At 47.5% G+C, this 13,147-nt stretch overlaps 1 protein-coding gene across 4 annotated transcripts; it reads left to right on the top strand.

The window, feature by feature from the left end:
- The first annotated feature begins 591 nt into the window (after nt 1-591).
- On the top strand, nt 592-13,015 carry FAM219B (family with sequence similarity 219 member B). Of its 4 annotated transcripts, none has more exons than XM_034783054.1 (6): nt 592-738; nt 4,361-4,463; nt 6,373-6,463; nt 7,724-7,801; nt 8,459-8,507; nt 9,424-13,015. In XM_034783054.1, the coding sequence occupies exons 2-6, from the start codon at nt 4,370-4,372 to the stop codon at nt 9,580-9,582; spliced, it is 471 nt and encodes a 156-aa protein (XP_034638945.1). In that variant the 5' UTR covers nt 592-738; nt 4,361-4,369; the 3' UTR covers nt 9,583-13,015. The 4 variants fall into 4 exon arrangements, with proteins under 4 accessions (XP_034638945.1, XP_034638944.1, XP_034638943.1 ...); XM_034783053.1 differs by lacking the exon at nt 592-738 and adding an exon at nt 792-883 and having other exon boundaries at nt 4,364-4,463; XM_034783052.1 differs by lacking the exon at nt 592-738 and adding an exon at nt 792-883 and having other exon boundaries at nt 9,427-13,015.
- The last annotated feature ends 132 nt before the right edge of the window (nt 13,016-13,147 follow it).

The raw sequence follows: 13,147 nt of genomic DNA, 5'->3' as shown, positions 1-13,147 counted from the left end.
AGTCCCAGCCGGCCCTCCCTGGCAGCTGGATAAGCAGTGAAGAGCAGCACAGGACAGGAAAAGCTGAGAGGCAAGGAGCCTGGCAGTTCACCGGCTGCTGGTCCCTCTCTGCTGTGCCTACACCACTTGAACCCCGACGCCCTGTTAACCCCCCTACACAGTAAGGGATGAGGCAGTTCCTCGTGCAGAATGACCCCCCCACACACACACACAAGTGGGCACCCCACTGGCGACCCGTCCTCAACAGTCCCGGGCTGCGTTAGATGCTCCCCAAGCAGCAGCCAGGAACCAGCCTGTAGCGCCCGCGTGTGCGAACTGCCCCGCCCCTTCTCACCTCCCCCACGTGCAGCCCCGAGGCAGGGGTAGGGAGGAGCCAGCCACAGGCAGGGCCCGCAGCGCCACCTGCTGCCCCGTAGGAGGAACGCACATGTCCCAGCCCGGGAAAGGCGTGGGGGACACCCCAGAGACAGCCGCACCAGGCAGATAGTCTATAGGACTATAGATAGCCTATTCCTATAGGATAGGAAGACTACCAGTCTTTCCCTGCCCCCGGCTTTCCAGAAGGGGTGATGAGGACGTTGCCTCTCTATTTCCGGGTGAAAAACATTGGTCATCTGGGATTGGCTTGTTTGTCCCACAGCAGCCAATAGACATTGGTTTGAGGGGGCGGGGGCGGGACTCCGCCGTGCAAGCGAATGGGCCGCCTCGCTTTCGGATCTGTGCGTCAAGGACGATCAGGTGAGACGGCGGCTGGTTAATTATTCATGACCCGCGAGTATGCAAATGACGGGGTGGGGCTCCGCCAGCGACCACCATGGCGACGGGGGCTGGCGGCGGCGCGAGCCGGCCTCCCGGGACCCAGCCCGGTTCCAGCGCCGGGACGGTGAGGAGCCGCGGCCCTGGTGGGGGCTGAGGGGACTGTCCGCCCGGGGAGCTCCGCTACCACCGCCCTCACGGGGCGGCCCCTCCCCGGTGGCCCCGCTTTCCTCCCCCTGCTGACCCGAGGCGCCGCGGCTGCGAGCAGAGCCGAGGCCGCGCGGGTCACTCGTGAGCGTCACGGGTTCGCGTCTCCCCTTGGGAGCGGGGTCCGCCCGGCTCGGCCAGCGCGTCTGATCCCGGCGAGTCCCCGCGTGGGCGGTGTCTGCCCGCTCCGGGGAATTCGGCTACTCCCGATCGAACGTGGCTGGGGCGCTCCTGGAGATAGTGGCTCTTTGCAGGGCCTTATTTGTGCTAGCACTAGTGCCATTAGCTCACCGGGCTCTGTCTCTGCGTAGGCCTAGAGAGATTAGCCTTTTGTCCGTAAACGTCAAATTCACTTACAGATCCTTCAGTCAATAATAACGAAACTTACCTATAGGCAAAGTAGAGAAAACACAGCTCGAGAACAAGAGCTTGGCTTAAGAATATTTGTGTTGTATGTTTTTTGTTATAAAGCTTTGATTTTTTTATCTCAGTCTCTACTGTCATTAAATAATAATTGTGTGACCTCCCCCAATAATTTCCAACAATGGTGAAAATTTAAACAGATGGAAAATTGGGGGGGGGGGGGGGTGGATGCTTTAAAATAACTATCAATATTATCCATCAAAATTTATTTTAAAAAATCAGTTTCTCCCAAGCCTGTTCACATGCATAAAGATAGTCACATGTGTGTTTGCAGAGCTAGCATCAAAAACCACAGTTACATCAAGAATTAGTGTTATCTCCCAGCCAAAATTCATAGATTCATAGATTATAGGACTGGAAGGGACCTCGAGAGGTCATCGAGTCCAGTCCCCTGCCCACATGGCAGGACCAAATACTGTCTAGACCATCCCTGATAGACATTTATCTAACCTACTCTTAAATATCTCCAGAGACAGAGATTCCACAACCTCCCTAGGCAATTTGTTCCAGTGTTTAACCATCCTGACAGGAACTTTTTCCTAATGTCCAACCTAGACCTCCCTTGCTGCAGTTTAAACCCATTGTTTCTGGTTCTATCCTTAGAGGCTAAGGTGAACAAGTTCTCTCCCTCCTCCTTATGAGACCCTTTTAGATACCTGAAAACTGTTATGTCCCCTCTCAGTCTTCTCTTTTCCAAACTAAACAAACCCAATTCTTTCAGCCTTCCTTCATAGGTCATGTTCTCAAGATCTTTAATCATTCTTGTTGCTCTTCTTTGGACCCTTTCCAATTTCTCCACATCTTTTTTAAGATACAGAGTTACTGTATGTTTTTATTCATTAGTCCAGCGGTTCTCAACCTGGGAACTGTGAGCCCTTTCAAGGAGCTGTGGGGCCCCAGGCTGAAGCTCCGACTCCTGGCGCCCCCTGTGGGTCCGAACCTGGAAGGCGTGGGGCTGAAGCCCCGATTACTGGCGTCCCCCGTGGGCTGAAGCCCCGATTACCGGCATCCCCTGCAGGATGAAGCTGGGAGGCATGGAGCTAATGCCCCGATTCACGGTGCCTCCTGCAGGGCTGAAGCTGGGAGGCGCAGGGCTGAAGCCCCGATTCCTGGTGCCCCCTGAGGGGCTGAAGCTGGGAGCTGTAGGGCTGAAGCCCCGATTCCCAGCCCCCCCTGCGGGGCTAAAGCTGGGAGGTGTTTCCTGTCGTGCAAAACCCCTGAGCCCATGGGCAGAGTTCGGGACATGGAGGGCATTTCCCCCAAAAAAAGAACTGCAGTGCAAGAGCATAGCAGTCCTGGAGGCAGCTCCCCACCATCTCCTCTCCTTGCCCCTGGTCTGGTCAGGTCAGAGGCGGGAAGCTGGAGCCAGGCAGTGCAGGGCAGCTGCTGCTCTGGCTGGTGCCATGGAGCAGGCAGTGTTCCCTCCTCTCCTGCTGGTCTCCCGGGTTCAAGCTGCTCCTCAGCTCCCAGCCCCCTTTGCTCCCACAGAGGCAACCAATAAGAGTTCACTGGATGGGGAGACCTGACTCTGTGGCTGGCAGACCCTTCCAAGAACAGGGACTGCCAGGGAGTCCTCTCAGTATATAGCCCCTAATACTCCGCTCTGTACACCCTGACCTACACACTCCCTGAACTATCCCCTGCCCGCACGCAGCCCCTAGTACTCCTCTCCCTGTCCCCTGAGCTACCCCCTCCCTGCACACAGCCCCTAGCCACCCCCCTCTCTGCACCCTGAGCTACCTCCAATGCCCACACACAGCCCCTAGCCACCCGCCTCCCTGCACCCACAGCCACCCTCTGTGTTCGCATAGCCCCAGCTACCCCCTCCCTGCACCTTGAGCTACCCTTTTTCTGCATACAGCCCCTAGCTACCCCTCCCTGCACCCTAAGCTGTTTTCAAACTTTTTGAGCTAAGCCCCCCACTTTTGAGTTGTAATTTTAGGGTTCTGTGTCCCCCTCCCCCCAACCCAGACAGGCTGGGTGGCCTGCTGAGGTGAGTCAGAGGGTGGAGGTGGTGCTGCCTCCCTGGACCCTGCCATGTGGAGGTGGCTTGAGCCCCGCTGGCCCCTGCTCACCCAAAATAGAAGTCAAACTATGCCTATGCCCAAGGCCCCTCTGCCCGCACTGGGCCCTGGAGTTTTTATAGCATGTCGAAGGGATCCTCAAAGAGAAAAAGGTTGAGAACCCCTGCATTAGTCAGTTCATAAGAACGGCCCTACTGGGTCCTTTAATATGCTAGGATATGTATCATCTGGATTGGCTGATTTATAAGTGTCACATTTTCCAAGTGTTTCTCTACTTGCTTTTTATTAAGTTATTTTTTGCAAAGTTTTCTTTTTGTTGCGAACTCTTACGATTTTTGTCACAAATCTCACATTTGGCATTTTTCCTTAAGGCCCTGGTCTTGGAATCGTATGATTACATGAGATCTCACTTTTGCTTTTTAAATGATCTACAAACTTAGCTTTCTTATCCGGGTGGGGATAAGCTTGAAAAGACTAAAAAACCCCAAACCGGCTTTAAAAATCATGAGATTTTAAAGATCTCATGATTTTTGAATGGTTGGGTTGGCTACAGTGCAATTGTGAAATCCCTTTTTCCATATTTTTTGTTGAAGACAGATTTACAAGGAAGCTTATTATCACAGCCATATGAGTTGTCTTTATTTAACATCTCCAGTCCCCTCCCAAAAATCTCATTTATTGATGGACCATCTTTCTCTCTGTTCCCACACTTCTGCCATCTTTCCAGTTTCACAGAAGGCACAGGGCCTGGAAGAGAGTAAGGTTTACCCCTTTCAGCTCTCTTGAATTGCTGTGGCGAGAGGTTGCTGTTGTCCTAGAGTATGTTATTACAGCGATGGGTTCCCTAGAAATACTGAAAGTAACTGCAGACACCTTGAACAGCATCTGTCTGTCCTTGTATCTTAGTGATGCTGGCTGACCTGCTCTGCTCTTGCTTGTTTTCTCTCCAGCAGGCCCAGATGGAGAACAAGAGGATAAACAGGGAGAGTGATGCAGTGGAAAAAAGGGGCCCATACATCATGACCAAAGCTTCCTCCATTCATGCCAAACTGCGTAAGTAATGGCCTGGGCTGCCACAGAGTCCCCATCTCCCTAGCAAGTTCCCATCTGAGGGTCAGGGGAGGGTAATGAAACATTTCACCTCCAGGTTAATGGTTCAGCTCAGCCCAGGTCAGTAGTGACTGTAAATTGTACCATCTGTGTGAAATGAGTTGAATTGAAAATTAATCCAGGTTTAGTAAACATTTTGTGGTTTTCTATCACTGCAGTTGCTATGGTTATTGACAGTTTCAGCAGAGAGGCCAGGGACTGAATGGGTCATGGAGCCTGCCTCCCTTGGAGGTGATTGTGCTAGGGATGGGTGACAGTCCATTGGTGGACTGCATGGCAGAAGCTAGCACTGCCTGTCCCATGCCTGTTTTGTGAATAAAGCCTTCTGTCTCCAGGCCTTTCAGTCGAGTTCTTTCCCAATCCCAATGCCAGCTCAAAATATGGCTTAAAAGAGAAGCACATGAGTAGCCCACTGCAGAGACTGATGGGTCCCTCGCATTGTAAACCTTGCACTGAGGGAGTTCAAGTTATGCATTGCACTGCTTGGTAATAATTTTTTCCATCTAAGGAATGTTCTCCTTAAATCAGAAGTTAAAGCCTAGATCTTTCCCTTTAATTAGAATAACTGGTCAACTAGATCTTCTGTTTAGTGCTGGAAGTTTTGGTCAAATTAAACCATTTGTACTAAAAAAAACCAACCAAACAAAAAAAAAAAACTTCTATCTTTTATCATGATCAACTTGGATTGTTCTAGGCAAGTAGTATTGCATAATTCTGTCGTGACTGCCTATAGAATGTTGCCATTGGATTACTAACAAAGGGGTCATAATTTGAATGGGACAGAATAGCTCAAGACTTCCACATAAACTAAAATCAAAACTGACTGCCCTTAATATAGGGGAAGCATTTTGAAACTCTTATGGTGATTGCCTAGGCCCCATGACTGATAGTTTCATCCACCATTTGTCCGTAAGACTTTCAAATCTGGGGGCTTTGAACCCAATTGCTATCTAAAAATTCAGAAACATCTGTGGCCAAAAGTGCCTTTCGTGTTCATCTGGCTAAGTGACTGCCACCATTTCTCTGATGTGGATCTTGCTACGGTTGTCCTTTGTATCTTCCAAGCTAGGTAACTGCCATGTGCACCGAGGAGTTATAGATGGTGGAGAATGTAAATGCCTGATTGCTCGGCAGCTTGAGTTGCAGGGAGCTCATTGCGCTAATTCTCCAGACTCTTCTCCTTGCTTGCTTTTTTGGCTGCAATTCAAGGTATTGTCTTTGATTGCCAAAACCTTACGCTGGTTGGGTCCTGGCTAGCTGAGCCTGTCTACTGCCCAGGCAACAGAAGTCAGCTGAGGTGCTTTTGCTGACATCCCTAGATTTGAACATGTGGGGACTGGAGATGGGGAATGCTTGGTGGAGGGCTCTTGACTCTGGAACTTGCTTCACCACCACTCACCCACCCACCCCGGTCTGATGTTTTCTCAGGCTTTATATTAAGCTCTGAAGGCAAATCTGTTTCCCCAGGCTTTTGTAGCGGTGGGGGGTATTTTTGAGGGCAACATGTAGATTAATGGCAGTTGATACGTCTAATGTTGGCATTAGTCAGCAAATCATGTGTTTAATATTGTTCGGCACCAAAGCATATGTGACTGGCAGGGGAAAGGGGGCTTTTAAATTAAACAAATGGAAGACACCGCCGTGTGCGTCTGACTACATGGATAACAAAATCAACTGCCTCTTTCAATCAGTGATAAGAATTGACATGTTGGAATTGTTTCTGTACCATATACTGCATGTGAAAGGCATTGTAAAGCAGCTGCGCTCTTGTTAGCGATGACTTATGACAACTTGCCCCAGGAGTACGGGTCAGTTGGGTTCAGGGTTGTAAGTATCCTTGTTTGGGTTTCAGAGAAGCATCGAGAAATGGCGAAGGCGGTGCTGCGGAGGAAAGGCATCCTGGGGGCAACCGTTCAACAGCAACCAAAGCCAGCAGCAAAGAGGTTTGAGCCCATTTCTTTTCACTGTTGACAAGCTGTATTTTCAAATTCATATTTGAGAGACCGGATAGCTCAGAGGATTAGGAGCAGGATATGGGGCCTTTGACCTCTAGGTCACTCGTTCTAATTCAGCTCAGGTGTGTAGTGACTGATAGGTCAGCATTATATGTGAAATGAGTTTAGTGTCTCCGGTCAGTTCCCAGTGTGTGTTCACATCACAAACCAGTGATCACCGTTCACATTAATTGTGTGCTGCCCTCTTCCTCTCCCTACCCCCTTGTTGTCAGCCTCAGCTAAGAGGCAAATGACTGCCTGAACTGCCTTAATGTTCCTAGAGGAGGTCCCTCCTGGTCAGGCATGAGGCTCATTGGCAAGGGGCAGCTTAAGGAAGCTTGTGATGCTGCTGCCTATGGTGTAACTGTTCTGTGGCTAAACAGAGGACATCACTCTCTAGAACAACTCAACTGGTGGGTTGCAACCCCCATAGGATCACAAAAATCAATCAGAGGGGTCACACAGTATTGAAAACTTGATTACAATCTTAAGCAAAGAAAATGTCACTTCCCCCACTCCCTGCACACCTTTATCCTTCCTGTTAGCCTCTTAAAACACAACACACAAATTATATAGGCTTATAATTGTTAGCATTGACACATGTATTGTAAAAGGAAGAGTAAAAAAGCAGGCTATGAAAATGGTTGACTTTGAATGAGGAGTTGCCAACAGTTGGGAAATGCTGCCCTAGAGCTGTCAATCCAGCACATTCACAAACATTAAATCCTTTCAACAAGATACGTATTTCTCCTCTCAGTCTGGGGGATAGTCTGGCTTTGAGGAATTAAGCAGCTAAATTTATTGCAGCACCTGGAGTTGGAGGTGGAGTTAATTTCCAGCTGCTATGGCCTATAGTGGCTGAGAGAGTCGAGATTAGCAATACTTAGGCCAGGGTTAGTCAATTCTTTTTTGTCAAGGTTCAAATTTCTTGGTCAAGGTCCAGACTCCAGAGAAAATAATAAATAATAATAATGATAATAAGTAAATAAAAAGATTTTGGGGTCTGATCAAAAGCATCAGGTGATCCAGATTTGGCCCGTGATCCACCTATTGACTACCCCTGACCTAGGCAGTAAAGTGAGAGGACATCTCTAGTGTCCACTGCCATGCCTCCTATCCTGTGTTCTTAGCCTGGCAGACGGTCAGATCTGTGATCACACTTCCCCATCTAGATGTCTGTTGCAGGCTCATTTGTGCACCTCTCTCTAGGTCAGTGAAGTTTAACAAGGGCTATGCTGCTCTCAGCCAGACAGCGGATGAGAACCTGGTGTCCCTTGATTCAGACAGGTGAGAGCTTTGTGTGTGTCAGTGGCTTGGTGCTTTGAGGTAGGTGTACTCGGGTACTGAGTGATGCCTACTTGGTGGATCTGAGCCCCTGCATAGCAACACTTTGTTCAAGACACAAAGTTACTAACTGACTAAGCTATGCCAGCCTCTATTTATATGGAGATTCCTTTTTGAAGGGAGAGAAGTCAACTTACATTAAGGGAGCTGACCTGGGGCTGTAACGTAAAGGGAAGTGGCTGACTTGCCACCTTTGTGACCAGTCTGCTTGCCCCCAGCAGTACAACCCTGAGGGATTTGGACATGTTAACAACCTGAGTTGCAAATTCTATTCCCATCTTTGTGAGACTGATGCATTGCTGACCTATAATCTAGGCTCATGTGGGCACCTGTTGGAGAGGGTGATGCAGGACCCTCTTTACATTTGCACTGCTAATGAGTGTTTCAGCAGGACAGTGCTGATACTGAGGTCCCTGCTGAAACACTCATTAGCAGTGCAAATGTAAAGAGCCATTCTCCACTCCTTCACTTCAAAGATCCCCTTATCTGCTTGCTGTAAGGGGAGGAGGTCGTATACACCCCACTGACTGAGAGCTGATGCAGCAGTTGATGCGCTTCACACATTCTCTTGCTTACCTGACTGTTGCATTCTTCTCTTAGTGATGGGGAGCTGGAGTCAAGATGTTCCTCCGGTTACTCCTCTGCAGAGGCAAGTCCAGAGTGTTTTGTTTTATTATTTCTCACACCCCCGTATGATTCACATGGATCCAGTCTCATTCTGCCCCACCCCTAACGATCCCCTTTGTCCAGTTGCCATGTACTTGATGGCAAAGAGTTCAGTATGTGGAATGTAATTTACTTTACTCCTCTAAAGCTGTTTGTGGACTTTGCTGAGCTTGGACAGTTAACTAGACTGGTCAGTTTCAAATTTCCGATTCTCCTGCCATAGCATAATGCTGTTCTGGTGCCAAAAACTGCAAGGGGATGCTTAATTCTCCATCCCCAACCCCAAAACAAATCAACCACAGTTTTGATACTGCTAAAAATTCCTATCCATTTCCTATTCAGGTATGTAAACCCTGTCTCTTTCCAGACCCTGAAGCAGTTTGTCCCAAGCTTAGCTTTGTAAAGGACTTTGAGCGGCAACCCTAACACTGATCTGTGTAGTGTTCATCAGTGTCTACAGTCCAAGAGTTAAAGCTCTTTCCTCCATTGTGCACTTTCTCTGCTCAGCTGGTGTTGCTTCCTCTGTGAGAAGCTGCTGGCTGGGAGCTGGGGATCAGGAGCAACACAGGAAACTTGGAACTCTTTGAGTTTAAATCAGTATTTTTTTGCTAAGACTTGATCTTAGTTTTAAAAGTTCCTTTCAGTTTAAATCAACCCTCTCCTCCTCTCACCCCTCTAACCAGCCCACCTTGTTTGCATGGCTCCTGAGGGGGTGTGCGTGTAATAAGAATGCAAATGAAATTAACTTGCAAACTACAACCCCAACCATGAGAGGGTATGATAGACATCACATAGTACAGGGAACATCTTTTCGTTGGAGCTGGAGCAGTGGAGGGCTTCAGTGTTCCCAACTGACTGACATACTTCAGGAGTTCTTATCTCTTCTGTCGCCCACTCAGCAGGTGAACCAAGATCTGAGCCGTCAGCTTCTGCAGGACGGGTACCACCTAGATGAGATCCCGGACGATGAGGACCTAGATCTCATTCCCCCAAAACCTGTTGCCTCATCACCTTGTCCCTGTTGCTTTGGGGAGTCTCTCTCCTGCACAATCCAGTAGGCACTGCTCAACCGGGGCTGCACACTACAAGTCAAGGGCCAGCACTTTCTACCTTGTTTCTTAGGACATTAGCATGCCTGATAGAGGCAACTACATTCAGCACTGAACATTGGCAGAAACTGAAATGGGCTCAGTGACTGAAGAATGGGACGCTGCCACTGCTGTAGTTATTGGCACCTGCTCAAGTTGAGCAGCAACAGTTGATTATCCCAAAGCTACTTTTTGTTACATACAGTGATATAATATATAGATATTATGTGTAGCTATTCAGGTTGCCTGGATGCGACTGGTCACCTCATGCAGTGTTGGAGTGTGGAAAGATGCTTCATGCTGGCTGTGGGAAGAGGGAGAAGAGAGAACATGTGGGTACTCTCACTCTTAAAGGAGAACTCCAAAGCTGTTTGTAAAGGGAAACAGCAAAGGTCTCAAGTCAGTAACCTAACAAGCTGGAGAAATGCAAATGAAGGCACTTGAGTGTCTGCAAACAGTCATTCCTTTTCCTCATCTGCCAGGGCTGGGGTTCGGGATCTGGTGCTGCCTTGGGTGGTTGCCATGTCCTTATAGACTCTGAACTCAGGATCTAGCAGGTAAGCAGAAAAGGAAGGAACTTTTATTTCCCCCATGTTGAAACAAGCTACTTGAAAGGCTCTTGAATACTCTGATCCAGTTTGCTCACACGGTTTGTTAATCCTGTGGGATTTCAAATGATTTGCTTTCGTTCTTTGGGGTTCATCTCATTAACTGGTTGTTTTTATGATATAACTAAAGCATTGACTGTCCTTTATTTAAAAAAAAAAAAAAAAAACACAACAACAAAAAATCTTTGTCCAGGGGCTTTCAAGGTGATTAGAGCTGCTGTGCGATCCTGGATGGTAACATTACTGCCACAGCACTACAGTTTCTGAGTGTATCTCTAAGCAACTTCAGGCCCTGGCCTTTAATCCCCACTTCTGTAGAGGTGACCTAACAAACTGTCTGCATTTATTTATTTATTTTCTTTGGTGTATTCACTAGTCCTGGCTTGAAGTCAGCGGTGCCCCCTCTGGGACAGAGAGGTTGAGGTAGACCAGCTGAGATGGAATTCCTTTGAGAAACAGCAGAGGTTAGTGGAGGAGGAGGGCTGCCTAATAAGTGTCTAGTTAGATTAATGGATGTAATGGCCTCTATAATTGCTCTGGGTTTGCTTTGAACTAAATCTATACGTAATGATCAAAACCAAAGCCTGCTGCTCCTTTTGAGTACGAAGGCAGGCACCGTGAGGTGACTGGGTGTGGTGGAGATGAGGGTCATGGCAGGTGTGGGCAGGATCTTGAGCTGCTTTAGTTGAGAGGCTGTCTGCTAAAGATTCCATGTTGCCTACTGAGAGCGCTCTACATTCCATGCATCTGATGTGATTAATCAGGTGGCTGGTTTCTAGTTGTCTGACTGGACCAGTGGCACGCCGTATTATATAGAAACACTGCTAACATCTCTTGTAGGACATGTCAATTTCTGTTTATTAGTGAGTTTTAGGGGCTTCTGACTAGGTCATAATAGTTTTACTCTGCCATGCAAGGTCTGAATTTAGGAGTGAGAAGTTTTAGTGTGAATTTGGCTGATAACCTTTTAGTTACAAAAATACAAAATCAGAACAGAGTCTTGTGCTGTTCTTACTCATCCTGTCAACTATGAATCTCTGCATCGCGGCATACGGTCAGGATTGCTTTCCTTCATGCTTTTTTTTTTTGGTGAGCCAATCCCAAATATGGTGGGCTGTTGAAACAGTCCTGAAATATATCCATTGTGCTGATGTGATCTCCTAGAGCATTATGATACAATGAACTGACTTCCTCTAAAAGGGCAAAGTTCATAAAGATGGATTTGGTCTTCATCCTAAAAATTAAGGAAATTTAATTCTTTTAAAAAACCAACCTGCATCAAAGTAGCTTGAGGATTCTGAGCCTCCTTCCATGATGCTCAGCATTAGTTAAATTCCATTATTAATTCTTTGCCCTTCAGAACAGGAGTAGCAACCAATACTGTGATTTCCCTGCCATTGGCTTACTGTGCACACGAACAGTAATTCTTTGTAGTGGATTGTTTTATGTAGAGATTATGATGCTATGGAAGCACTTGAAGGGCTGTTTGGTTTATATTTAAATGTTATTTATTTTTTTCTGCTAGTCAGATGTTCATTGACTGGCAGTGAAGCTTTGAGCTCTGGAGTGTAGTCTCTCTACCACCGCTGTCCTAGCCCTGTCCTTTATACTGTGTCTTCATTAGTATTCAGCTGTGTGCTGTGATTAAGCATTCTTGTCCAGAATGTGGTGTCATGGCCAGAGGAGGGAGCAGTTTCCACGTTACTGTTGCCTTTTGGTCATTCTGTAGATCTTGGGGACTGAGCATAGTCTGACACTAATGCTGCAGCCTAGAGGGGTGCCAGAATGATTCCTGGATGTAATAGAGGCCTCAAGGACAGAATGTCTTGATGCTAAAATCTTGGATGGCACATGTCACCAACTGTTGAGGCTCCTGTCTCTGCTGGCTGAAGCGGATTAAATTTATATATGAAGTGTCTTGAGTTCCCTCCCCTTGTGACCTTTTCTCAGCTGGATGGTCCCAGACCAGTGCACTTGAGCCCATTCTGTTTACATCTTCTCCTTGAGGAGAGGGTTGTTCTGTAAGTACCTGTACGGGCTGGGCCTAGAAGTTGGCTGACTCTGGCTGCTTTCAGTGGCACTTTCCTGATCCCAGCAGTTGAATAAATGAGCTTGGATTTCATGGCACCTCTAAAGCTGTGGACCACACCAAGTGTGCTGCCTTACTTAGGGCTATATGTTGCAACCAAGTCCATGTTTGATTGGCAGCAGTGAGGAGGTTATGGAGGGTTTACTTCCCCATCAGCACAGGTGCACTCACATTAGTAGTGGCCTGAAAGGTTTGGGTGCTTGGTTCTGTGCTTAACTTCCTACTTGCCTTTCACTTGTTAAAACAGGGAGTTGGAATATGATGCTGTGCCCTTTCCTGCTAAATCTCAGGGCCTGAATTACAGATCCTTTTGCTGTGGAAAATACTCTCCCAGTCAATTCCAGGGAGCTGTTTTAGCTCAAAGTTAATCTCTGTTCTAGTCTAACGTTCTTTAATGGTGCTTGTTCAACTACCACGACAATACAAGAGAGTTGTGGCTATGAAGTAGTCTTTAGTCCAGAACCTCTATGTTAAGTAGTGAGCAGATCATTATGTGTTTGGGGCAAGGACAGAAGTCAAGGGGGGCTCTATCTGACATGAAGTTAAAAAGCTGCCTTAAATCAGTCTCGCTGTGATATGCAGAGGACAACCAGCTTCTAAAGAAATCTAACGTTTTAAGTATTGCTACAGAGAACTATGACAAAGTTTTATATTTCTGGTCAAGGGAAGTGTTTGTTTATAATAAACTTGATCTTGTGTTACACAAGCAGTGTGTTTTACTGTAGGTGGGAGCAATCGCATTCAGTGCTTGGTGCAACTGAGAGTTCCTGATTGACTTAATAGATAACTGGGCAGAATTCAGCCAGGCTTAGGTCTCTTGGAAGCTATTTATGACTGG

Source organism: Trachemys scripta, chromosome 10, assembly GCF_013100865.1.
Source record: "Trachemys scripta elegans isolate TJP31775 chromosome 10, CAS_Tse_1.0, whole genome shotgun sequence".
NCBI lineage: Eukaryota > Metazoa > Chordata > Testudines > Emydidae > Trachemys > Trachemys scripta.
This window is presented reverse-complemented; position numbering and strand designations above follow the sequence as displayed.